Source organism: Balearica regulorum, chromosome 27, assembly GCF_011004875.1.
Source record: "Balearica regulorum gibbericeps isolate bBalReg1 chromosome 27, bBalReg1.pri, whole genome shotgun sequence".
Lineage (NCBI taxonomy): Eukaryota > Metazoa > Chordata > Aves > Gruiformes > Gruidae > Balearica > Balearica regulorum.
The window spans coordinates 905,098-929,104 of record NC_046210.1 but is presented as its reverse complement, the minus strand read 5'-3'; the positions used below and the strand labels follow the sequence as shown (position 1 = coordinate 929,104).

Here is a 24,007-nt window from a genome sequence, read left to right as displayed (position 1 = left end):
CACGGATAACTGCCCACCGGTGTCTCTGCCTCGCAGGGCAGGTGATCCCGCCGCAGGTGCCCACCTCAGGCATCCCCTCTCCCACGGCCGCCCAGGCCATGCCCCGGATGGGTGCCCCTTCCCCTCCACCCAGCACGGGCTGGAGGCGATACCGAGCCGGAAAATGCCGGCACGGAGAATATGGAGGGATTTAAAATATAAATGTGAAATAAAAGGGAGAGGAGGAGAGGTACGGACGACGCAGGAGGGGCAGGAGCCGCGCGGCCAAGGTGAACGGCAGCCGGGCAACATGGTGGAGGCTGCGGGGGAGCCCCGACCCACCTCCCCGGAGGAGGAAGGGGCAAGCCTCGGGTGTCTGGGGATGGAGGGCGGCTCTCAGGCGGCGGCGGGCGGCCGGGATGGAGGTGACAGCAGGCGGGAGGCGAGAGCAATGACCGCAGCGGGCTGAGGGGAGAGCGCCGCGGGGGAGGCGCCGGCGAGGCTTCGCCCTTAGGGCGGGCGAGCGAGCGGCGGTGCCTTGCTCGCAGGAGGAGGAGGACGGGCTCACCTGCCATAGCGGGCTGAGGGCGGCAATGGCGCTCGGAGATACGGCTCCGCTCCGCTCGGTCGGCAGCAGCGAGTGTGGCGGGGCCGGGGCCGCCCCGGCAGGCAGAGCACGGGGCGGGCCGGGCCCCGCTCCGCCCCCGACAAGATGGCGCTCGCCATCCTCTCCTTTTCCCTGCGGGCCCGGGCGCCATAGCGGCCCTGGGCGGCCCGAGAGCCGAGTTAGCTCCAGGGGACGGGGAGGGCTCCCGGGCGGCCTTGATCCTCGTCAGCGGGGATGGGCCCCCCTCCGAGGCGCTTCGTCTTGGGAGGGGTGGTGTGTCCTTCCCCAGCCCCCAGGAAAATGGTGCTCACCTGGTGTCACCACAAGCTGCTGTCAGCCCTGGACCTTTCTGGGGTTTGGGTTATTTTAGGAAAAAACCAGCTTTTATAATAAGAGAATGAGCTGGGGGGGGGAAGGAAGGCTAAGGAAATTGAGCCCCCCCAAAACATGACACCTCCAACACATGCATATCGCTCTTAAAATCTCACTTTTCTGAGTTTTCCAGTTTTCTGGCAGGGGCAAACCTGACATGACCCCCCAGCAGTGCATGGAGTTGAGTGTTTTCAGATATCCAACAGACATCTGCCACTTTGATACCCCATACCAAAGATGGATGCTGCCACTCTGCATCCCTGCCGGCAAAACCTGAGATTCCTAAATGGGTTTTGATAACGTTAACTCACTTCAATTTGGCTTCTGCCCTTTGCAGTACGCACAGTTCTCAGACCGCCAAGAGCCAGCCGGCTCCTGAAACCTTTTGCCACTCGATGCTTTTCTGGGAAGCCAGAGCCAAGCTCCTGCAGCCTCCTCCAGTAATTTCTACCTTTTCTCCATACAACGAAACCATGCTACAACCATCAGCCTGCTAATTTACAGTAGGTATCCTTGAGATATATTGACTGATGTGAGCTTTCTCCCCCCACAGCCCCCATCATTATTTGATTAAGGTACCTCGTAGCTGTAAGTCAATAGGAAAGCCTGTGCTCCCCAGACCAGTGACACTAATTGTAATCCATTGCATCATTTTACCCAGACCTGCAATTCTTTGTTGATCTTTCAGGTCTTTGCCTTAATAGTTGCTGTTTGCACAGAGTTCAGCTACAGGGAATGTTTATTGAGTATTTGTTCGCCAGCTGTCCGACCCCTTCCATCCCGCTGCCCCTATAAAGAGGGTTTCAGCAGATCCCATTAAAACCCATGAGCTTATTTTAAGGCCTCTGGAGCATTTGTGCTTCTTATCCTTGTGCATCATTTTTTCCACATTCCCTGCAAGAGTTTCCTGGTTAAGCTTCTAAAAGGCTTTCAAATGAACCATATGGAGAACTACATAGGACACCGATAAGTCACAACATACCTCTTCTGCTACTCTAGATTATGAATATTGATCCCGTAGCATTATTCAATACCTGGCCTTATCCCAAACATTTATATATAGAGAGAGTTAGCGCAGCTTTTCAACGTTAATAGCCTTTGTTTGTTAGGGTAGAGGAGCACAGAGCCATGATGTAAGGGACATTTTAGTAATGCAAGATTGATTGAGACTGCAGCAGTTTTGCTGTTGACAGGAATTTGTACAGGAAGATGGATCATATGTATTTAGTGATGCAGTCTCCCTACAAGGACTTCCTGTGTTCAGAAATCATTGGCAGAGACACAGCTCTATATCTATTTTGTTTTTTAAGTGTTACAAGTTTCTAACCTGTTCTCCACTGCTAGAAGATGGTAGAGTGAAATACAGGTAATATGGGAAGAGGTCTGCAAGTAGGAAGTTCAGACATGTGCATCAGAGTGAAATTTAATAGAGACCTTGGGGTCATGATAATCCCACGGACAAGCAGGGGAAAGATGATAAAGGTGGGTTTAGTACTCCAAGAATTGAATTTGACAGAGCTAGACCCCCTGGAACCAGGGGCTCAAACCCAGCAAAGCATTTTTCAGGCCTTTGTTCCTCTTAAATAGATAAATTACCTTCCAAGTAGCCTTCTGTGCTGTAAAGTTTCAGAAAATAGCCCAGCATTTTACTCATTCAGGGAGCCAGAGCCCATTTTATGCTGTCACACTGTCCTGCTGTAATTTTACTGGGATTACTGGCATATATAATTTGTTATTAAAATGTAGTAAAGAACCATGAGGTATTTATAAAAACAGTCACTTTCTGCCTGAATGACTCACAGGACCATAAAAAAAGTTGGAAGAATCAGACACACAGGATATACATGCGCGTGTCCTTCATAGCAATGCTATCAAGAGAAGTTAGCAGTAATTAATCATTTAGCATGCAGACCTTTGAGATCCTAAAGGAGACACCTTCCCTTTGTTTTTTTTTTCTTGTCTATGTTACATTTAATCTAGGAGATTATCTGAGCTCCTCAAAGCTCACTCAGGGATTTACCTGAACAGGTGAGGTGATGCTGCATCTAGACAATTAGTCACAATAGAAGGCTTACACCAGTATTCCCAATTCAACCAGCGTAAAACATCTGTCCATCAAAAATATATAGCCTGAATTCCTTCTGTAATTACCTTAACAGGCCTAAATTCCTGTAACACTGACTATCTTCAGGTAAGACTATAGTCCTGAGTCCCAGTTCTTCCCTCTGTACTAATGAGTCATCATGCTTGCTTTCATAATGCAGGATAAATATTAGAGTATTAATGTAATCACAGTAGTAATGATTAGAGAATGCATGAGCAAATAGTGCTTTGTGATATTTGCCAGCTCAAATCACTGCACCACCTCCATGACAGCATGCAAGTAGGGACTTGATTTTGTGGTGAGGTTGTACCCATGCAAAGCCAGAAGTCTAAGGAAATACTGCTGTAGGACAGTCAAGCCTTTTGCCCAGGCTGTGTGTCCTTCTCTTCAGCCAGAGAACACAGTATTATTATGATAGTCTGAGGTAACCTTTAATGAGTACGTTCCCCAAGCACACCAGCTTTGTTTTGTTTGTTTCTTCATGGCTTTGTGCAAATAAAATGGTAAGGACAGGACTACAGAAGGTCAGGGTTTTCTTGAGATACAGCATGTGCATTACTGGCATAAATATAAATGCTGAAATCTTTTTGGCTGGCATCTCTTATGTTTACTCGAAGTTTCCATTATAAACCAAAGTGTTGCCTCACCTGGGAGATGAATCATTGATGTGAGTACAGGATCTTCAAAAGACCAAACCAAAACTTTACACCCAGTTGTATCCAGGGATGATTGTTTTGGGTCTAGGAGCCACAGCTCATTTCCAATTGCCTAGCTTGTTTTCTTGGTATGGTTTTTAACAACATATAACAAGGAAATAAAAAAATAGTTTGCCTCACATCAGATTAACAATATTTGATGCAAATCCCACAGATGGAATCCAGGAGTTAAGAACAACCCAGCACACATGCACATGGATAACAGGAATATCTTTTGCTTCATTACAAAAAAATAAAAATGAAACTACTAGTAGTTCAACAGCTGCCTAGGAGGTAAAAGAAGACTCCCCAAGAAAAAGTAAAAACAAGAATTAGCAACTCACCAGCAGTGATATTTTCACTTCTTCCTCTGGAATACTGAGTAATAACTGTAAGGGGAAGCTAACACTGAACTGGACAGACCCTGGGTTTCTATTCTATGAAGTGAAGAAAGCAAGAATGAATAATTCTTCTTAAAAAATGCTGTCTACTACCACCTAGTGGAAAACACCACTTCAGGTTCTTGACCTACATACATTTATAGTTTATCTTAGGGATAGTCATGACTTTATTGCTGTCTTCCCCCCCCCTTAATATAGAAATAGAGTTAGCAAAAAAATGATTTCTTTCTAAGAACTACTTCTAAAACTGAACAACATACTTCCTGGTCTCATGTGACCTAAAACCTCAGTTTTGTCATCTGCAAGCTGGAAGTAGTAAGACCCAGGAAGAATTTTATGAAGTTTAATTAGTGCTAAGTGCTCTTAATAGGAAATAAGGCTTTTAGGCCAAGGATCTCAGACTACTTCAGTCCAAGTACTCAAATTACTGAGGCTTCAGTCAGCAATCCAAGAGTCAGATGTACTGCTGTGCTTGCTGTATAGAAAGATAAATAGCAGTGGTTGCAAAGTTACAGTTGCCTGAATTCACATAATAAATCAATAGGAGAGCGGGGAAAAAAAATATCTGCATAGCTGCAGAATTGTTGGATCCCTGTTGTTCTTATCAAGGTGGTTTTACCTCTGGTAGCTTATGGAGAGAGACCACCTTCCTTCACCTTTGTATATGCAAAATATTTTGTAAATAGAAAGCAGATTCTGACAGCCAGCACAGTACAAACAACCCAGAACAGGTTCCTGTGCTATAGGGTTGCTCAGACCACATCAGCCACATGGTATTAATCCAAATTTTATCAGAGAATATAGGGAAGGAAGAGTAATAAAGAACACTTACAGTAACACTAACTCAACTAGACAGCTCGTGCTTTGGCTGAGAAGCTAATTTTCTTGATGCTGTTATGTCTGGTACTTCAGGAGCTGTACTAAATAGATGAGATTTAGTTTGCTGAGTCAGGAGGAAGGGCTGCATTTGGCAGAGGAAGGAGGAGATGGACTTAGTCACCTCCCAGAGTTCATTCCCAGTCCTCTTTTCACAGCACAGCCCCTGGAACTCACCAAGGGAGAGTCCTTACATCCTGGGAAGAATGGGAACAGGAGGCAGCCAGGAAAACAACGTGCATTTATCCTCCCTCTTTCTGCCAGATTGTAGTTGCCAATACTGCTGAATCGCTGGAGCCACATCTCCTGACTGTGAGATGTTGTGGCAGCAGGAAAGGCACTGCAAGAGCCCATGGATGACAGCTCCTGACATTTTTGCTTTGTGGTACACATTCACAGTGGTGTTTTGCTTGCAGCTACCCATTGGATGAAGCCTACGTCATTCACAAAGATGTCTCCAAGCAGGAGTGTGCCACCTTGCATCAAGTTCATGTGTGGCTGTTGTTCCAAGCTGGGGCGATAAATGGCAGCTTCTGGTGACAGATGCGTCTAGGCAGGACCAGAGCAACTTATTTCTGCTTAATCTCTCCCAAAAGGGCATGGACACGGTGCACAAATTTTGAAGCCTAGTAGAAGAATTTTGTAGCACAGGATAAGACAGGTTTTCCTAAGCTGCCTCCACTAGAAGTTCAAATGGAGGCCCTTCCCTTTGCAAAGAACAGGCAGCAGCACCCTCATGGTTGCTTACTCACAGCTCAGCAGACAAGCTATAGCAGAGAGAATCCCTGTTTTAACCTTTCATCACTTGAACCCACTTGCAAGCAATGCTGAAAGAACATCCACAATCTGTTCAGAGAGGAAGGATGGTCTTGGATGTTGTCATTATTTTTATCTACTATCTCTCCATGACTCATTTAATTTCCCATGTGAATATATAGTAACAAAAACACACAGTGATGTCAGGAATGATAGAAAAATGATTCCTGCAGAATCAACCTCCTCTAGCAAGTGGCAAAAGACAAAAAACTAGCATGGTGCTGAGGCAGAAGGTAAAGATTGAAATAGCACCACAACAGCCCTCTACAAAGCTGCTTCTGAAACTGAAGCACCTGAATCATGCTGGGAACCCTCATTTGCACACAGCTGGAGAAAGAAGAACTGGGCCCAAACTGAAGCTCAACAGGCAAATTGAAAGCTGGAAACTGTCTGTGGCAATACTTTTCAGTTCCTTCCTTCCCTGACAGCTGAGCTAATGCTTGTCACAGGAGTGCAAACCAGGCAATTATAGCAAGCATGGATGCCACAGGGCTGGACAGGGTCACTATTTATAGTTCCCACCGACAGAGCCTTCCCGTTGTGCTGCTGCACACAGGTTAAGGTACAGCCCTTCCATGCCTTGAAGGGCTCACAGTCTAAAAAAATAGGAAGAGGAAGGAATAGCAACCCCTTTTATACAAGGCAAGACTCAGATGAAAGGATAAAAAGGAAATCCACAGCAGAGCCTGGAACAATGAACTCCAACTTCTCCCCCACAAAGTGCCCTTTATTTTGTTAACTCCTTCCCTGCCTGAAGCACCACCTCTCCACTACTCATAATTAGTGCCAAGCAGTGCAACACAGTGTCACTGAAGTGGTCCTACAAGCTGCAGCCTGTCTCGCCACCGTTAAATTGTTTTCCTTACAGCAGAGCTGGGAGAAGGGATGTGCACCTGCTCTTATCTCCTGAGACCAGGACCCATGCCCCACGGAGAGGGCGGGAAGCATTGACACAAGACAGCATCCCATCATGGTGACCCTGCTGAAGGATGATAACTCCCAGGAGACGAGCAGGCTGCCAGCTTCAAGTGTTCAGTGTCTCAGCTGACTGCAGATGCAAGTCACAGATAGTCTCCTTTGTTTCATGGGGAGGATTAAACACAGGCTGTTTGTAAGTTGAACTTTGAAGTTGTCACCCAACAAAGAAACCTTTACAAATACATTTTTTTGTATTTGAAGTTTGGAGACCGTCCACTGGCCTATTTTTAACCACATGTTTGAACCAGCCATGTTACAATCCTGCCTCTGTTCTCATGCAATAAAAGGCAGAGAAGATTCGCTTGACCTGCGGTATCAAATAGAGAAAAATAAGGCATTTGTCTGGAAAAGAACCACCTAAAATAGGAGCAACAAAGTCATGCTGTGACATGAACTTAGTGTTGCGAGACAAGAAAAATAGAGTATTATAGGAGCTGGTAGACTTTTTTCTGATGACATATTAATGAAAACAACTGCTTGAAAATTATATAGTGATACTAATTAGTATTTGTAGGTTTAAGGACCTGAGATCTTTCCCTTCTACTCTAAATACACTACAGGCATAAGAGTAAGAAATAATCCTTGCTGAGGTGAGTTCTCAGCTTTCTTTAAAGATTCTTTCTAGCTCGGCCTGACACTTCCTTTGCTAAACATGACTTTTAGCTCCAAAACTGATGCTCTTGCATGAGTGAGTCCTCTCTGGCAGCTGGGTTTTGGTCGATTGGTTTAACCGCTTGTGTTAAATATGATGCAACATGGCATGACAAATGGAAGCGAACATCAGGAAGGATGTAGCACTTCCATTGCACTCCAATGTAACAGGTCAGCAGGAGGAAGAAGAATTATTTGCCCTGGTAACAGCACATGGAAAAGCACAGAGGCAGGGGGTAGGATGCATTTGCAAACATTTCATATTCCCTGAACTTTCTACAGCCCCCCCATTAGGCTTTGCAATATCTTGAAGTGGGCAATTATTACTATACTCATTTTCTGTCTTTCCCCTCCAAGAAGCTGGGGAAAGACCCCAGAAGATCTGACTGCAGATGTTTTAACTTCCCATTATCACATCAGCAAGACCGTATGTACCACACATTTCCCACTGACAAGGAAAGAAAGGTTAAAACCTTGCATGACAGGTTAACAGCATGATTTGCAGCAATAGCTTAAGTAACTGGTTGCAGGCATGAAAGACTAGCAGGCAGCTAATCCTTTAAAGACTTAAGAGCAGCTACTACTTCAGTTCAAGTAAATATTTCAAAATAAAATTAATTAGTGGTGACTAGTAGATATTTTTTTTCCTCTTTCATTCTAACAGTATGGGCTGAAATGGCGATTCCTCCACAGAACTTACACTTTCAGTGCCAAAACTGTTATTTCACAGGAGCAAAAAGAGTCTTAAAGAAGATTCATCGCAATTGTGTTCCTTATTGTAAGAGAACTGGAAAAGCTCTATATGAGCATCACAGGTCTGTGTTACTGTCAAAGGCAAGCTCCTTCAGCTGCTCCAGAGGTGGAGGACAGCACCATGGCTCGGTATCCAACAGAAGAACAGCATAGAGGAAGGAAATGTTTGCTTCCTGCTTCTTGTCATAAGTAAGCGCTGTCCATGCAGGGCGCAAAGACCTCCTTGTAATTGCCTTACTTCCAATTAAAAGAGGTTTCTTAACCCTTCCTAGACATGGGTGATAGCACAGAAGGAAAGGCCTCAAGGTAACAAGGACCTAACCAGCACAAACCAAAGTCTGCCTGAGCCTGGAGAAGCAAAACAGTCAATGAAATAATTTGGAAACAATCATTTCTAATTCACAGTTAAGCTTTTTTCCCCTAGACTTCCCCCCCTGCCCCTTGGCTCCATCTCAGAACAAAGCCAGTTCCCTTGGGAGGAAGGAATCTTGTGGCCTACTGAACTGTCTGGACTATTTTTAGTTAAGCCCAGTGTTCCTAAAAAACTCAGGCAACTTGTGTCTAAGGAAGGAGAGAGGAAACCCTGTGAATGTGCACATCCATATTTCACACAGGGAGTGCAGAACACAGCATGCCAGCTGCCTTGCAGCATGAAAGCTTAGCTGGGCTGAACACAGAGCTCTAGGAAAGAGGCAAAGAACATTTCTTTTCATTTTCTGCCTTCTCTACCTGGTGAAGGCAGGATTCCTGACTTCCCCAATCTGGAACAGGCAAACCCAAGGTCTCTGCCAGCCGTGGGGAGGCCCAAGAGCCAGGGAATTTGCACTTACCCACTAACTGATGAGCTGCAGCTCCAGAGTACAGCAATGAGGAGAGTGCCAAGTGGAAAGGCAGGATCAGCCAAGGAGTCCCAGAGGTGCTTGACAGGTAGAGATCTTGCTGGGAAGAGCAGGACAAACACCCCCAGGGAAGGGCCAGGAAAAAGCTTAAGGAGTGGTTTAGGGAGAGGCAGAAGATGTGGGGCAGTTGGATGAATGAGCTGATGCTTGGGACTTTTAAGGGCTAGGCACGAGTGGGAGGAGTATGGGGAGAGCTTGGAGAAACTCATTAGACCATAGCGTAAGCAGAGTGTAGCACAAATCTGATTAGAAGGGACAGAACTGTTGCGCCAAGTCACTTCTTCCTGCCCTGCAGGGTTTTTACATTGTCTTTTATGCTAAAAAAAAGACATGCTGCTGGAAAAGTAGCAGTATAGCACTGAGCCTCTCAGTGGCAAGTGTTGCTGAATTTGGCTAATTGCAGTTGACAGAAAGAAAGCAAACCCCGAGTGCAGGGGCTGGGCTAAGTGTTCCTGCGTGATGGGTACCAGAAAAAGCACTAGAGATGCTGTTGCAGATTGCACTGTTTGTTCAAACAAAGCATTGGCTTTATGGCTATATTTATAGCACAGGGGTCCAGAATGCTCCAAGTGAGTCATCACATTCTCTCTCCCTCATCTCTGCAGATGTTTTGCACAACTTCCACTAAAATATGTTCAGGACTAAGATCAGTAACCTGCTGGCCAGCCCCGCCTCCTCACAACCACCCCGCTCTGTGGGCGAACAGTACAACATCCAGCCAGGCCTCAAGGATGACGTTTATCCAAAGAGTAAGAGGAAATACAAACTGCTGCTGAGAAAAGACAAACAAGGCATTAGAAACTCAAGTTTCCTCTTGCTACATCACCACAGGACCAGTGATGGGCCTTGCTCATCCCCCCCTCCCATGAACCTCCATCAGCACAAGCAAATGGAGAATCTCAGAGAGAAGGGTCAACAGCAATGCTCAAAAATGTATCTAGTACAAGTAAAGCTGCTACCTGGAGTACTTATACCTGCTGTCCCAGGATCAGCCTGCAGTGGGAATGATGTCTCTTTACAAGGCTGTCTACACAGATGCAAAATGATGAGCCTGTAAGAAGCACCACGTTGCTGGCTCCACCAGCCTTAAACCAAGGGAGAACTGAGACCAGGGTAGGGTGAAAAGCCCTGCAGGGCTAGGGCTTCACTCAGACTCAAAGCTCACACACAGTCTCCAGGTGGGTGAAACCTCACCATGCCCTTCACTCCAAGCAACCTACAGAAGTACAATTTCTGCGTCTTCTTTCAAGGGTTTATGAGAACCATTTGCACACCACACCGGATAATTCTGCCTTTCCCTATTGCTCCTTTCCACCACTGAGTGTCTCCATTCCTCCTATTTTTGTCATATGATAGAGTCCCTTTCAGGCAGACATCCTTCTGTAGGATCTCCCAACATGGGCATTAGCCATCACCTTAGAGGTGCAACACTGGATGTGATGCTTGCAATAAGCCCTCACTGCCCTCAGCCTTATCCTGTGCCTCAGCTGGCAGAGACCATGTTGCTTTTAGCAGCATCTCTAGATGTGACACCTCTCCTGGAAGCCCACTGAGGTCCCTCAGCTAGTGTAGGCAGCAGCTTGTCTCCTTAGCTCTACACTCAAATGTCACCACTTGGTACAAGTCTGCTGCCTGACTTTCCTTCTCAATGGAAGCTGGCTGTGGGAAGTGTTAGAACATTAGTTACACATGGCATCTCTGAGGCAGGAGCCACTGGTGGCCATCTCCCTCAGCTGGTGGCATTTGCACCACCAGCAGTGGTAAGGAGCCTCCTAGAGAGGAACAGGTCCTGTTCTGCCTCAGGGAGCTTGATGTGCTACTAAGGGAGCCATTGCAAGTGAGGAGCAGAGAAAGAGCCAGTTTGGATCTAGCATCAGTTCCCAGGGCTTGCAGTTAATGTCTGCAGCTACCCAAGACTGTCTCCACTGCTACCTTGTTCAGTCACCCGGATGTTCCAAACAGCTTTGCTACATAAGTTTCCTCTGCTGTGAGGATGCTTGGGAGCTTTCGTTAGCTTTGTTCACTCTAACACTCAAAAAAAATCATGAGATTGATTTAAAATGAGTCTTTGCTCTTATAAATAATACACCAGGGGAATTTCTCTGGCACCACTGGTAGCTCAGGCCAGAGGACTCTAGAATCACATTTCCAAACATCTTTCCAGCAATTGCATGGTGTTAAATGAAGTACACGAGTGTATAAACACACTGTACAACAGCAACAGAAGAACATCCCTGAGGATACATGAATTTGAGCACTCCTAAGCTCAAGAAGAGCCTGAAATCTAGGTGCCTGTTTTTCTCCAAAGCTTCTGTGCATAATAATCCCCTGCCATGCTATAAAAATACTGACTTTTTTTTTCCTCTGAGACAGCTGCCTTGCCAAGTGCCCAGAATGGATGATGCTCAGTAAAGGAAACAGCTATTCAGTATTATCCTCATTCATCAGTATTCGGTCAGTGCCTTATTTGTCATTCAAGCCCTGCTCTAGAACCAGAAACTTCCTCACAGGCATTTTCCTCTTACTCACCGCAGCAATGAGGGTTAGTCAGTCCTCCCCAAACCCATGCCACTCATGATTTTACAGAAGGGGAATTGAGGAGCAGAGTCATTAGTTGTGGGGTTTGGCAGCAGCATCTGGCACCCACAGTCAAGGGAAGGGTACAGAAATGCATTTGGGGATCCAGGGAAGGCAGCAAAGGAGCCAAGCCAGCCATGCAAATCATGGATGTAGGTCCACAGTGTGGCAGAGTAGGAGGGAAAATTAAGAAGATCAGCACAGAGACACCAAAACAACAGCCCCATTTGTGAGGAAAACCTCATCCTTATGTAGCGTTTTAACAACTAAGAGCTGACAGCACCAATTACACTCCATTCTATACCAGAGGAGCACCACTGCTATGGTATGGAACAGGCTCAGAAAAACAAAATGTTTGTAGTAAAAGTTTTCCAGTCTCTTGAAGTAAGTGTAAACTCCTGCTATTTTGCAAGAGAAAAATCAAACCCTGGCCATTAGCTACACAATTAACAGACATTTGAGCATCCACAGACTTACACGCTCTGGAGAAAAACCATGCTTAGAATGCACTATGTCAACTCAAAGAATGCAGTTGTCTGGATCTACATTTTTCCAGTGGTCAACATACCTTTTTCTTTCCTAGAAGTGTCTCCTTTTTTCCAAATTAAATATAAAACAGTCCCTGTAGAGAAGAAAATTTCTCTGTAGCCATCCCTTGTACAGACAGCCCTGCAAGCATTAGGGCAAGGACTGTTCTTATTTATACTACACCGCCTGAGGATTTTGCTTCTGTCAAAAAATAATTAATTGCCTTTCCTCCACAAATGTCAGTATGTTCTCCTCCTGCCCCCTACATTTACTTATCCTTCTTAGTCCACCCAGGCTTCCCAACTTTCTGCATCTTACCAGCCCTACTTGAAAGCATCTTCTCCCTCCCCTTTCCTTTTCCCATCTAAACTTCCCTTCCACTTCCTCCCCCCTTTCCCAAAACCCAAACAAATCCACATTCTTATCCCCTGATCCATGAGTTTGCGTCAGCAGCCACTCTCCTGGCCAGACCCAGCTTTAACTGACACATTTCAGCTGCTGCCAAGCTGTAGATGACATCTGGGAAGCAGGGCTGCCATCAGCCCTGAGGAACATGAGACAGGCAAGGGCCAGCGTTGACGCAGCAGAGCAGGAAAGAACACACATAGTTGTTGCCTTCAGAGATGGAAAGGGAGATCCTGAATTCAATCAGTCACTGTTCAGACTGCGACACTGGGGCACATGCAAACCAATTAAGTCAAACAAGGGAGAGATGTAGGTTAAAAAAAGATCTTGGCTCAGGCTTTGGGTTTAATCTAGAACACTGGATGAGGAAAAAAGGTAATTTTAAGAGTACTTTCAGAGGAAGGCATTCATCCAGCACTGTTCTCAACATCTCTCCATGGACCTGCTCCACACTAACCCTCACACATACCTGCCCCTCTTCCTTTCAAAAGTTTTCAGTCCATAAAGCACACCAGACCATTCTGGAGCATAGGTACCAGCCTGCAAACCATTCTCAGACACCACTCCTGTTACCCAGGTCCTTTGTGCAGTCTATCTGGTCCCTGAAACATAGCAATTAGAAGTCCCAAGGTCTTTGCATATTTAACAAGGGCTGCATGTGAGGTTCAAAAAGCTGATCCTGACCTTCTGGAGAAGCACATTTCCCTGCAGTACCCAGGCCACTGCAGATTGCTGCACTGGGGAGGGCGATCCCAGGTTCCCTGCCCCAAAGTCAGCCAGGGGTCCTGGAGAGCAGATGGAGCTGTTCCAAAGCTGCTAGCTCAGCAAAGCCTAATGCTGATTGGAGTGACTACATTAGCAATTGGAAGCAGTAAGCATCAGCAGATTCAGCTAAAGCCTTAATCTGGTTGCCCAGAACAGTTTTTAGCACACAGATCTGTGAATGCAAAAAAGACAAGCTTAAGATTTGTACACAGAATATAGTGAAGTTTATTCATATTAAATACATTAACTTGCATCACTACTTGTCATGTACTTGTTCCCCAGGACACCAATTTCATTCCCACTTCAAGAGACAGTTTTTGCTTTACATAAACTGAGCTACCAATCTGTTTTCCCAAATAACCTATCACTAAAGCTAGCAAAACAATACAAGTGGGATTTATTCAGTACAAACTATACAGATTTTTTTTACTGGTCTAGGGAGTTATGCACAAGGACAAAGTGATTCCAAATATACATGCAGACAGTTGGAATTCAAGCGTCTCCAATACCAAAAATCTTGGTTTTGACTAGTGTGAGTATTTAGACACTTGAATCCTGGTCTGGATACCAATTCTTCTCCCCATATCCATTTGGTTTGTTTAGAATAAACAAAATCCAACAACAGTTCTTTTAAAGGATAAGCAGATTTTGCCAAAAGTAACAGTGGCGTGGGAAACAGCTTGCTTCTGAAGAATGCGTTTGCTGAGTAAATAAGCTTGGTCAGTCTGACAAGAGGAGTTGTGCGGCAAATGCACTACATGTAAGTTATTTCATGCAAGTGCAGTTTCCCCCCTCTTGTACACATCTGACTTGCATTACTCTAGACTAGCACAGGACAAGTAGATTGGAAGCATTTCTGATGGACAGAGAGCAAAAGGAGAATGCAACTATGGTGTTTGTCTGCAAAGGTAAACCCAACGATAACCACAATCTCACTGAAAACTAAAATAAACTCTATAAAAGTCAGAAGAACCAATCTCTTTGCTGCTGGAATAGTCTCATCTATTTTTAGAAAACTGCTAGAATTGCCTTGCCCAAGAAGAACTTCTTACAAGCAACCAGCATTATGCAACCAAAAGAGGAAAAATACAATAAATCACATGTTCTTCCCACCTAATGTTGCAGTTTTTTGGTCAATTCCATGTTTGAGCACCCACTCCCCCACATGAAAATCCTGAAACCCCTCAAAACCAGGAACTGGCAGCTCGTGACTGATATATTGCATCTACAATCTTACAGTTCCCCCCAATATCCAAGGTAGCTAACAGCTCTTACCACCAGCCTAATTATAATGCAATTAAATACATTGTTCAATCATCAAAATCTGGGATATCGTCGTAGGAATAGCCCCGGTAGCCTTTGGAAGCATAGTATGCAATGCGCAGGTGGTAGAAGCCTGGGAGAAACACAAGGATCCCAATGATGAGCACGGGGATGGCACGGTCCGTTCCCTGCAGCAGAGAGGAGAGATATGCAAGTGCAGTAAGAAGAGATCTGTATCAGGGGAACCTTTCCTTTCTCTCAAGTCCTGCCTCAAACTGTCACAACTGTTTTTCCCCAAGGCCTGGCTAGCTGACAAAAACTGAAAGTTCATCTTAAATCAGAAAGATCTCAGTTTTCTCCAGGCTGAGCTCTAAGTGTCCTCCCTGGTCTGGCATCTCCCCCTGGCTACAGGAAACTCCCAACTGAACTTCTCCCTCAGCTGGGAGGGGTGGCACCTCCTAACACTAACCACATTAGGAAACTGCCAGCCACAGCCTGGGTGCTGCCTGCTCAGCCGAGAGCAAGCTGTCCTATCTGTGCCTGGACTGCTTCCGATACAGCCAAAATGCTGCTGTTTCCACAACGATAAGTAGCAGCTGCCAACTGTAAAACAATTCCATACGGCACAAGGTAAGAGCAGAAGTGTGCCCCAGAGGAACACCAAGTCAGCTACAAACAACAGATGCCCTATCAATGGATCATGAACACAGAGGGATGAGAACTGTGGTGCTGTGTCCTATATGGGGGTCTGGTTCTCTCCTGCAGAAGTTACCCGACGATCTTCGCCAGAAGAGTGAAGATCCCACCATGAAGATTTTCCAGGACAGCAAGCTCACCTTTGCAGGGATGCAGCATTAAGAAGAAACTGTACCTCAGGGAAGACAGGAAAACTGAGCCCTCCCTGACAGATCTCCAGTCCAGCTATGAACCTGCTCCAGACTTACTAACTGAAGACATACAGCTCTGCTGCCAGAGAAACAGGACTGTCAAACACCAGCAAGGCATGGAGGGGATTTACTTACTCTTACGGGCCTTTTGCTCTGAATTTCTACACTGACTGCTCATGGCAGCCTTTGAGGAACAGGCAAGCAATGCAAAACTCTAATAGTGTAATCAAACCACTTACGCCTTTGCTAATGTATCCTGCCAAGAGAAGGGCTCCTATGATAATGAGGAAGGTCCCGATCATGAAGAGCACAATAGCCAGTGCAATTGCCTTGTAGGGGATTTTTGGTGGGCTCTTCTTGAACTGGATGGAAAAAACAAATATTAAACAGCTTAACTTGGCACAGATCCACTCGTACCGTGACAGAGACACAGATCCCACAGCTAGCAGAGATTATATGGGACAAAGGCACAGCAGTTCTGCTGCAAGGCTCTGTACAAGCAATCTTGTTTCCAGTTAAGCTCTACAGATTTTCTGGAGAAGGGCTCAAGTGGCTTTGTACCTTTGAGCTGAGGCTGCTCTACCAGAGATGAACAAAAAAAGCAGACTCCTGTGCACACGCAGACCTATAGCTGCCTTTTCTAGTAGTTTACAGTCAGAGCAGCAACAGAAAGAGGTTTTTCTTCCCCGCTTTTTACCTGCAGGTCAATATATCCATCATCAGTGCTGGAGAGCTTGGAATATTTGACTTTGCTACTGGGAATCCCAGCAGTCAGATTTGTACGTGATGACATCATTACAAGGAAGCTTCAGCATCAGCTAGATCCTAGAGAACAAGGAATAGCCAAAAAAATACAGACTCTATCATCCAGTTTGCTCTGACACACAGATCAAGTTTCTTAAGAGAAACAAAAGTGTAAAGCCTGTACTAACCAAAAAGGCATCTTTGATAAGATTTATGAAAAAGAACAAACAAAGCTTTGTATTTAAGCCCAAAATACAAAAGTATGAATATAGCTGCATCAGGGTTTGCCAATATTTGAAAGCAAAATCAAATTAAGGTAGAACTTGCTTTTAAAACAAGAGAAATTCCAGAATATACAATGTATAAACCAGCTCTTATTTTGCAAGATCACACTTCCAGCAGGGAGATGTCTGAGGTCCAGCTATTTCTAAACAGGGACACTGGCAAATAAACCCAAACCAGAACTATGAAAAGCAGCTTTTCAACCAGCTGGATATTTTGCAATAGATCCATTTTGCAAAAACAAACCAAAGCCCACTGGAAACTAGAATGAAATGAAGCTGTCATTTCTGAGACAGCTTGAGTCATGACTCAGAGGGAACACAACAAGGGGATGGAGTGGTTAGTTGATGAGGTAACCAAAAAACCAGCAAGGAGCTAAAAAAGCATAGGTCACTTGTCTGCCTAGCTGCGAGGGAGGCAGCATTCAGGGTAGAGCTGTATTTAGTTATCCCAGAGCCATACCCTGCAATTCCTCTGTGCCATGAAGCCAAGCCCTGTGGTTTTGCTGCCAGCAGCAACAGTCCCAAGGAGAGGGGCAGAGCCAGCTTGTTTCTTGGTGCCCAGCTTCTCAGGAGCTTGAGCCTGGATCTGACCTGGCAACACATCCCTGCCTCACTGCAGAGCCACAGAACAGGGCCTGACAACTCCTCCCAGCAGGACCTATGGGTTGGGGGGATGTCTGCTGACCCACAGCCTTGAACCTGCACTGCAGCCCAGGGCTATGACTCCCTGAAGTCAAGCAGAAAATAGGCTTCCCAAAATTTCCAACTTGAATAGCTTTATTCCATACTTTCTCAGAAAATAAGAAAACAAAGTGCGTATCCCAACTGTTCTAACAGGAAGGGACAAAGATGCTTTTTCCGTAACACTATTCAGCATCCAAGGTAATAGCATCTCCTCAAAATATTTAGTGTCCACTTGAGCTGAAATCCTTCATCTCCCTCTTGTTAATTGGTGGCACGTTCCCCTGCCATCAGGTTTGTTCCTCCTGCACTAAACTTGGCTTTTTATAAAAGCCCAAGACCCTCTGATCTTAAACCCCCCCAGTTTACCTTTAACTTGACCTTTTTGTGGCAAAAAGCCAAGCACAGAGAAAACATTTCTAGCCCCATCAATAAAGGAATATCACCCACCTATGGGGTGGTAACACTCACTTCCTCAGCTCCTTACACATACCTGTTTTTCAGGTCACAGGACTCAAACACCCCCAAGACTCCCACATTCCTGGAGGGTAGACATGTAGGAGGGGAAGCAGCCAAAAGAAATCAGCACAGCTGAAATGCAGCAGATTTCCTGACTCTGCCCCATTCCATTCAGTACCACAGCACTTCTTACTGACTATCCCATTATTTACCAGGCTATTCCTAGTGGCTTCCTAGGAATTATTTCCAATTTACACTCACATAAATTGTCCTGCCCTTCCCATTACCTTCCTTACCAACAAGAAAGAGGTTATTAAGGACAAATGCAAAAAATACTCTCAGACCTCATGCTTCAGGGCCAGGTTCAAGTCCACTAAGCTTCACTCTTTGTGCTTTATATTGGTTCAAGATCAGAAACAAGCTCAGTGCTGTGCTCTTTAAGAACTAAATAAATGGTGAATCACATTTGTAATTCAAGTTTTGTAATGTGATGCGCTACCGTCATGTTTTAAACCCAGTCTGACAGCACACTGCCTGGGGGAAGGCTTCCAGAGCGGAGCGCAGGCTCACAAGGGGAGCCTGCCAGTAAATGCAAACATGGCACTTCGAGCCAAAATCCTGTTTATCCCCCAAGAAAGAGCAAAATATTTTCCTACCGTCTCTGTCCAGTAATATGGAAGGGAATGTAATTACTTGCATTTTCAAGAGCTTCAAGCCTCACACCTAACATGATAACACACCCGACCCCCCCGCTCCAGACACGAAATGGTTTCTCTGCTGCTAAACAGGAAGTACCCAATATGTCTGAAAACTCCCCCAAAACTACAGCCTGCACACCCTGCCTCACAAAGCTTCAGAACGTTAATAAAACCACACAAAGACAGTTACCTACTATTCAGGCAGCTGGTCAAACCCATCTCACTCACTGCCGCTTCTCTTCTGCACTGCCCCGGCTGCGGAACAACCCAGGAAGTTTATTCCTGATGACAGTAATTTCCTTCCAGGTTATGGCAGCAGCCTCTCACTGGCTCAGCTCTGCTGGGTTATTTTCAGCCTCACACTCCGGATTAGCAGCTGGAATCACAGTGCCCTTGGGCAGAGTGGCACAACCCGTGTCCTGGGTCGCCCAGGCCCACATCACACATGATCCACCAGAGCTAATATGTCATTTCAGGGCTGCATTTGTAGACTGTGAAACAGCATGTTTGTACACATCACTTCTACACAGAGTTTGAAATAAAGTTGGATTTCTAAACGAAGATCTGGACAAAATTAAACTGTCAGACACAGCACAGCCCTCCATTAGAGCTAAGTATGACAGACAAGAAAATTATTTCTGGCGCCTGGAACAGTATTAACCCATCAGATCAAACACAGCTGGGGATCCACTTCCTCCAACTGCTCCAAAAAGGAAACTGTAGGAGTTGCCACAGTTCCAGTTCCTCTAAATTAATAAAATACACACTGGATTTACAGCCTGAAAAGCCTATTCTCCTTAAGTTTCAAAGATTCTCCCTCATTTTTTCCTTGGTAAGAAAGTCTAAATATAAACTTCAAAAGCTTACTCTCAAACACGGAGAAACACACACAACATTTACTAAGCCTCCCCAGCTTTTTTTGATGGTGTTTTGGGGTTATGTGGTGGTGTTTGTTTTTTTTTTAAAGATAATATCTCAAATTTCAGTATTTGGGTACAGCAACAGCAAAGTAAACATTCACCTTCTTTAAGGATTTATCCAGAAAGCAGACAGTACACAAGTGCATAGACACTAACATCAAAGGATGTTTCTTACAACTCAATTTGATGTTTCTTCTACTCAATTTGGTTATTACAGCTGTAAAAATAAGCTATTAAACCATTTGGCTTGTTTTTACAATGCATCTACGAGTAGAAAAGCACAAACAAGTGTGTGGCAATCCCTCCTGCAGCAGGAGGTTGCACCAAAAAGAATTTGCTTCAATCACTAGCGCAGCTTTACTCACATCATTAAAACCAGAATCCTTCCCTATTTCAACATCGTAAATCTTTGGTTCTCTGCTGAACCACATGTGTACTTGTGGTTACCACAACAGCAATCTGATCAGAGAAACATCATGTTTGGAGTGAAAAAACCTCCTGGTTATCCAAAGTATCCACTACTACTGGTCTGGGCAATAACTCAGCAATTATTGAAAAACTTTAGGGCAGCTGAAGATCTTGCTTTGGAGATGTTTTCTTGAAGGTACTGAATTAACCACTAAGATATGACAGTTCAAAGAAAATAAACAGGGCGTGCTTTGGAGAGAAAGCTTGACATGGGAGCTGAAAACTAAGCAGGGAGCTGCCTGCATCAGAGCAGAAAACCACAGCCTAAGCCATCTCTACTAATAAATTAACACTACTAGCAATGTGGAGCCAAGACTTGGGGAAATCCTGTCCCCCAGCTTTGAGGTGGGATGAGTTTCTATCACAATGGTAGATATATTCTGACACAGCAGAATTAGTTTATCAGTACTGCCACCTTGTGAAATTCTTCTGCTAAATCAGTCAGGTTTTCCGACTGTCAAGTTTACAGGCAGTTCACGCTCAAGATACTCTCACATCACTGACTAGTGGGAAGTAGATAGCCTCCTAAAAAACTCAAGCATACCCACAGCACCTAAGAGGCTGCTGGCACTACTTACCACACAGCACCAATCAAGCAAACAGAATTGCTTTTCAGTTTCTTCATTTGTGACAAAGTAGAGTCACCCAGATTCCAGACGGAGGGGTAAGGATTTACAGCTAGCCAGTAGCCATACAGTAAAAGAAAAAACCCAGCAGCTGCCTGAAACTGTTTTCAAATCCTATTTTTCATGATCAACCATTCAGGGTGAAACACACTGTAGACCTTGTATCTTCACCAACAATAAATATGAGCAATATGATCACAAATATCCTGGCTTGTGAGGAATTGCTGGTGCCACAGGCAAGTGCCCTGCACTTGTCACAGAAGCGTGTAAGGTTTGGGACAGAGGCAGCTGATGAACACACACGCAGACCTGTTGAGTAGCTTAACATCCGTATGCCACAAACTGTAGGGCCAAAACCAAGACGGGTTCAAACCAAGAAACTCTTGGTCACTACAGCACATGCCTACACGCTCTGAATTCACCGAGAGCCAGAGTGACAGCTATAGGCACAGCCCCTGCCACACGCAGCTCTGGCATCAGCAAAAAACCTGTTTCACAAAGCTCCTCTGCTTAAAGGAAACAGTATCATGGTGCCATTAGTAACTCACATTGTAACCATGCCCCTTCATTTCAGCATCTAACGAACAAAGCAGAAGCTGGGAACTCAAGTACAAAAAAACAGAGGCTTGCCTGTTGCAGTTGCTTTCAGAAAAGATCAGAGTACACTAGCACAGTTTGACAAAGCATTGATTCATCCATCCACATTTAAACAGGGTAAAACCCACGAAATTATATTCTTTATTTCCATTTTCCAAGTTTCAGTTAGAATACCTGCTTCAAAAATAAATGGATGGAGTAAGGGCAAACAAACTCATGGCATAGTTGAACAGCAACCCTAGTCAACTACAGTTCCACAGGGGAACCTCTAGGAAACATTGTCATTACTCAAGTTAAATATTGCACCCCTTCTCTAACACAAGTTGAAAGGAGTAAGATATTTCACCTTAAGACAGCATCTAAGAGATTACTGGAAGCACAGGAATCAACTAGAATAAACAAAATTTCCTATTTCCAATGACACCAGTATAGCAAAGTAGTAAGTTGAAAAATATTTACAAAGTTATCTACACAACATGCCTAACAGTGCTCATATGATGCTCCAATGCACTGAAACTGCTACCACCACCATTTCCTTCTCAACATCAGTTGTCCTCCCCAAAGGAGGACCAGATCTCCCCTCTCCCCCTCAGTCCTACTCCAATTAAGAGCCTTCTTGTTGATCTTCAATCTTTGGAGCCAGGTAGTATTTTAAGTGTCCCATATCAGCAATCTTGTACTCCACAACTGGGAAAGAAAAAAAAAAAGAGTATTCAGAAGGTTCTTCAGAAAAGCCATTCAATCAAGAGTTCTTCATGCAGTTCTAAGGCAGCAGCATTCTACAAGGGTATTGCCAAGGAGAGCTGCTTGTACTTACCAAGAGGAACATCTGCAGACATGCTGAGGGTTACTGTAGGTGACAGGGGAGTGGCTTTGGTAAAAAAGTTCAGGTACCTCAGAGCAAAGGTCAATTGGACTGGCTCGTTCATCTCTATTGTAACCTAGAAAACCATCGGCCACATCAGATCTCATAAATCCAACAAGTTCCCTCAAGTCTCTCAAATAATTCAGACACCGCATGCAAAGGCAGCCAGCGCTGCCCACTGTTCTGCCAAACGCCGCGCGCAGGCCCCAGGGTAAGGCACCACAGTACCCGCAAACGTGTAACTTACAGCTTCCTCCTCTTTATCCACATTGCTGGTCTGTGACAGCTTGATATTCCCATTGCCCAGCTCTCCATTAGCTGAAAATTTTACACCATCTTTTGCACAGGAGATGACAACTGCATCACCGATGTGGCTGAGGTCTCTACAGATGCGTGCAAATTCAGCGGAAGGCATTTTCACCACACAGCTATATTCTTGCTCCTGCAAAGGAAGTATCACAATTAAACTTCTACCGAGAAGCTTGGTCTAGTCACTACGCTTGACTTGTCTAGTCTTTCCAAAGGAAGTTACATTACAAGTTCAAACTCCAAATCTGATGTGAACATGGAAAACACTATTTCTAAGAGACAGTGCAGTCAGTCATTCAAGCCACTTACTGGAATTCCAAGCTGCTCCACATCAAGATCCATGAGCTTCATCTCATAATCAGAAACCTTTTCCTGATCTAAAGAAACAAAACATAGCTTGACCAAGTGCTTCTGAAGTTACCATCCTGAATTCAAGTTCTGCCCCTCTCCCTCCTGCCAAGTAAATTTATGTTAATTACAGCAAGATCCACTTTGTTCAATTAGAACTAGAAATCTGAAAGTCACCCAAACAGCCTTTTGTAGGCTCTAAGAGGACAGCAACCTACCAAGAGCATCTGTGTGCGGCCTAAAGAAGAGTCTCTCTTACAAACAAAGTATTAGTCAAGTTGACTAAGCTTCCATCTCCAGACTTTTTGAAGAGGTTAAGTATCAGGTGACCCCTCCCATTTCTGAAGTATTTATTGAAGTATCCTTCCCTGCCCGGTTTACAAAGGCTACCTAAAGATACCACGGTAGCAAATTAGTTCCCAAATCTAACACTCACTTGGTGCTTCAAACACTAGAGCCAACGTATCCGCATTGTCTTCTGCTCGGAGAGTTATGATGTCTTCGTTTCCGGCACACTTCAGTATTTTGGACATGCTAGGAGGAAAAAAAAAAGTAGGTTACTCACAGGATTACAAGCAGACAGAGCAGGAACACGTGCCCGCTGCCTACTACAGCGTGAAACCAAAGGCAGCGAGCAGCAGGCAGCGCCTCAGACGCGGCACACGGAGCCGCGCAGGAGGAGCAGAGCCCGAGCTCGTCGTCCGTCCGTCCGTCCCCATCCCCACGGCCCTGGCAGGGCGGCGGAGCGAGGGCCGGGAGGGACCGCCAGACGCCAGGGCCTGCCCCGCTCCCCGCCAGGCTTTCCCGCCATGGCGCGCCGGCAGTGACGTCACTGCCGCCGCCGCCGGGCCCCGCGCGCGCGCGCCGCAAAAAACGGCGCGAGAGCTCTGAGGAGAATGGGGGAAGGGCCTCGCGCGACCCCCACCCGCCCCGGCAGCCGCTCCCCAAGGCCGGCGAGGGCAAAGGCGCCCCCGCGCCCCACGCCTCCCCCTCAGAGACCCCCTTCCCCAGGGCCCGGCGGCCCCCGCTCCCTCCAGCGCCTCAGGCCCGGGCCCGCTCCCTCACCCCCGTCCCAGCGCCCGGAGAGGCCCCGCCGCCGCCACCTGGAAAGGTTGACGCCCATGGCGATGTTGCGGTCGCAGCGGTAGGTGTCGAAGCCCTCGGAGCGCAGCGTGAGCTGCACCAGGGAGACGTGCGAGGAGTCCATGCTCTGCAGGCTGATGCCGCCCGAGCCCAGGTCCCAGCAGGCCTCGGTGATGAGGTCCTTGAGGGCCTCCAGCACCCGCTTGAGCACCGAGCCCTGCACCAGCCGCGCCTCGAACATCCTGGCGGCAGCGAGCGGCAACACGCACAGAACAGCCGACCTTCCTTGGCCGCCGACAGCCGCGGCCCGCCAAGCGCCCCTTTTATACCCTCCCCGCGCCCCGCCCACCACCGCGCCGCAGCCAATCG

General features: G+C 45.9%; 3 protein-coding genes across 9 annotated transcripts in view; all 3 read right to left on the bottom strand.

The window, feature by feature from the left end:
• Positions 1–18,690, bottom strand: part of SLC23A2 (solute carrier family 23 member 2) — a 76,295-nt gene extending 57,605 nt beyond the window's left edge. For 2 of the 5 annotated variants that reach the window (XM_075736544.1, XM_075736543.1), the window contains exon 1: positions 548–673. The gene's annotated coding sequence lies outside the window, so the exon portion shown is untranslated. Of the gene's footprint in view, positions 1–547; positions 698–9,062; positions 9,276–18,616 lie in introns of those variants that run through there. The other 3 variants (XM_075736541.1, XM_075736542.1, XM_075736540.1) reach the window with 3 other exon arrangements.
• TMEM230 (transmembrane protein 230) lies at positions 13,608–18,740 on the bottom strand. Of its 3 annotated transcripts, none has more exons than XM_010309838.2 (4): positions 18,617–18,740; positions 16,254–16,381; positions 15,796–15,918; positions 13,608–14,857 (listed from the first exon to the last, which is right to left on the bottom strand). In XM_010309838.2, the coding sequence occupies exons 2-4, from the start codon at positions 16,350–16,352 to the stop codon at positions 14,717–14,719; spliced, it is 363 nt and encodes a 120-aa protein (XP_010308140.1). In that variant the 5' UTR covers positions 16,353–16,381; positions 18,617–18,740; the 3' UTR covers positions 13,608–14,716. The 3 variants fall into 3 exon arrangements, with proteins under 3 accessions (XP_010308140.1, XP_075592662.1, XP_075592664.1); XM_075736547.1 differs by having other exon boundaries at positions 18,613–18,714; XM_075736549.1 differs by lacking the exon at positions 18,617–18,740 and adding an exon at positions 18,069–18,272.
• Positions 18,741–21,136: 2,396 nt separating this feature from the next.
• PCNA (proliferating cell nuclear antigen) lies at positions 21,137–23,968 on the bottom strand. The gene is made up of 6 exons (XM_075736546.1): positions 23,659–23,968; positions 22,992–23,089; positions 22,517–22,584; positions 22,146–22,340; positions 21,851–21,974; positions 21,137–21,720 (listed from the first exon to the last, which is right to left on the bottom strand). The coding sequence occupies exons 1-6, from the start codon at positions 23,877–23,879 to the stop codon at positions 21,638–21,640; spliced, it is 789 nt and encodes a 262-aa protein (XP_075592661.1). The 5' UTR covers positions 23,880–23,968; the 3' UTR covers positions 21,137–21,637.
• Positions 23,969–24,007: the final 39 nt, after the last annotated feature.

What these genes read in the sequence shown, in the direction of transcription:
- TMEM230 (XM_010309838.2), bottom strand. Translation starts at nt 16,352, where the DNA reads ATGATGTCATCACGTACAAATCTGACTGCTGGGATTCCCAGTAGCAAA. An exon ending in ATGGATATATTGACCTGCAG is followed by an intron (nt 15,919 to 16,253) that starts GTAAAAAGCGGG and finishes TTTTCCATCCAG; the next exon opens with TTCAAGAAGAGCCCACCAAA. An exon ending in CAGGATACATTAGCAAAGGC is followed by an intron (nt 14,858 to 15,795) that starts GTAAGTGGTTTG and finishes TCTCTGCTGCAG; the next exon opens with GGAACGGACCGTGCCATCCC.
- PCNA (XM_075736546.1), bottom strand. Translation starts at nt 23,879, where the DNA reads ATGTTCGAGGCGCGGCTGGTGCAGGGCTCGGTGCTCAAGCGGGTGCTG. An exon ending in TGGAGCAGCTTGGAATTCCA is followed by an intron (nt 22,341 to 22,516) that starts GTAAGTGGCTTG and finishes CTTCCTTTGCAG; the next exon opens with GAGCAAGAATATAGCTGTGT. An exon ending in GTCTGCAGATGTTCCTCTTG is followed by an intron (nt 21,721 to 21,850) that starts GTAAGTACAAGC and finishes TTTCTTTCCCAG; the next exon opens with TTGTGGAGTACAAGATTGCT.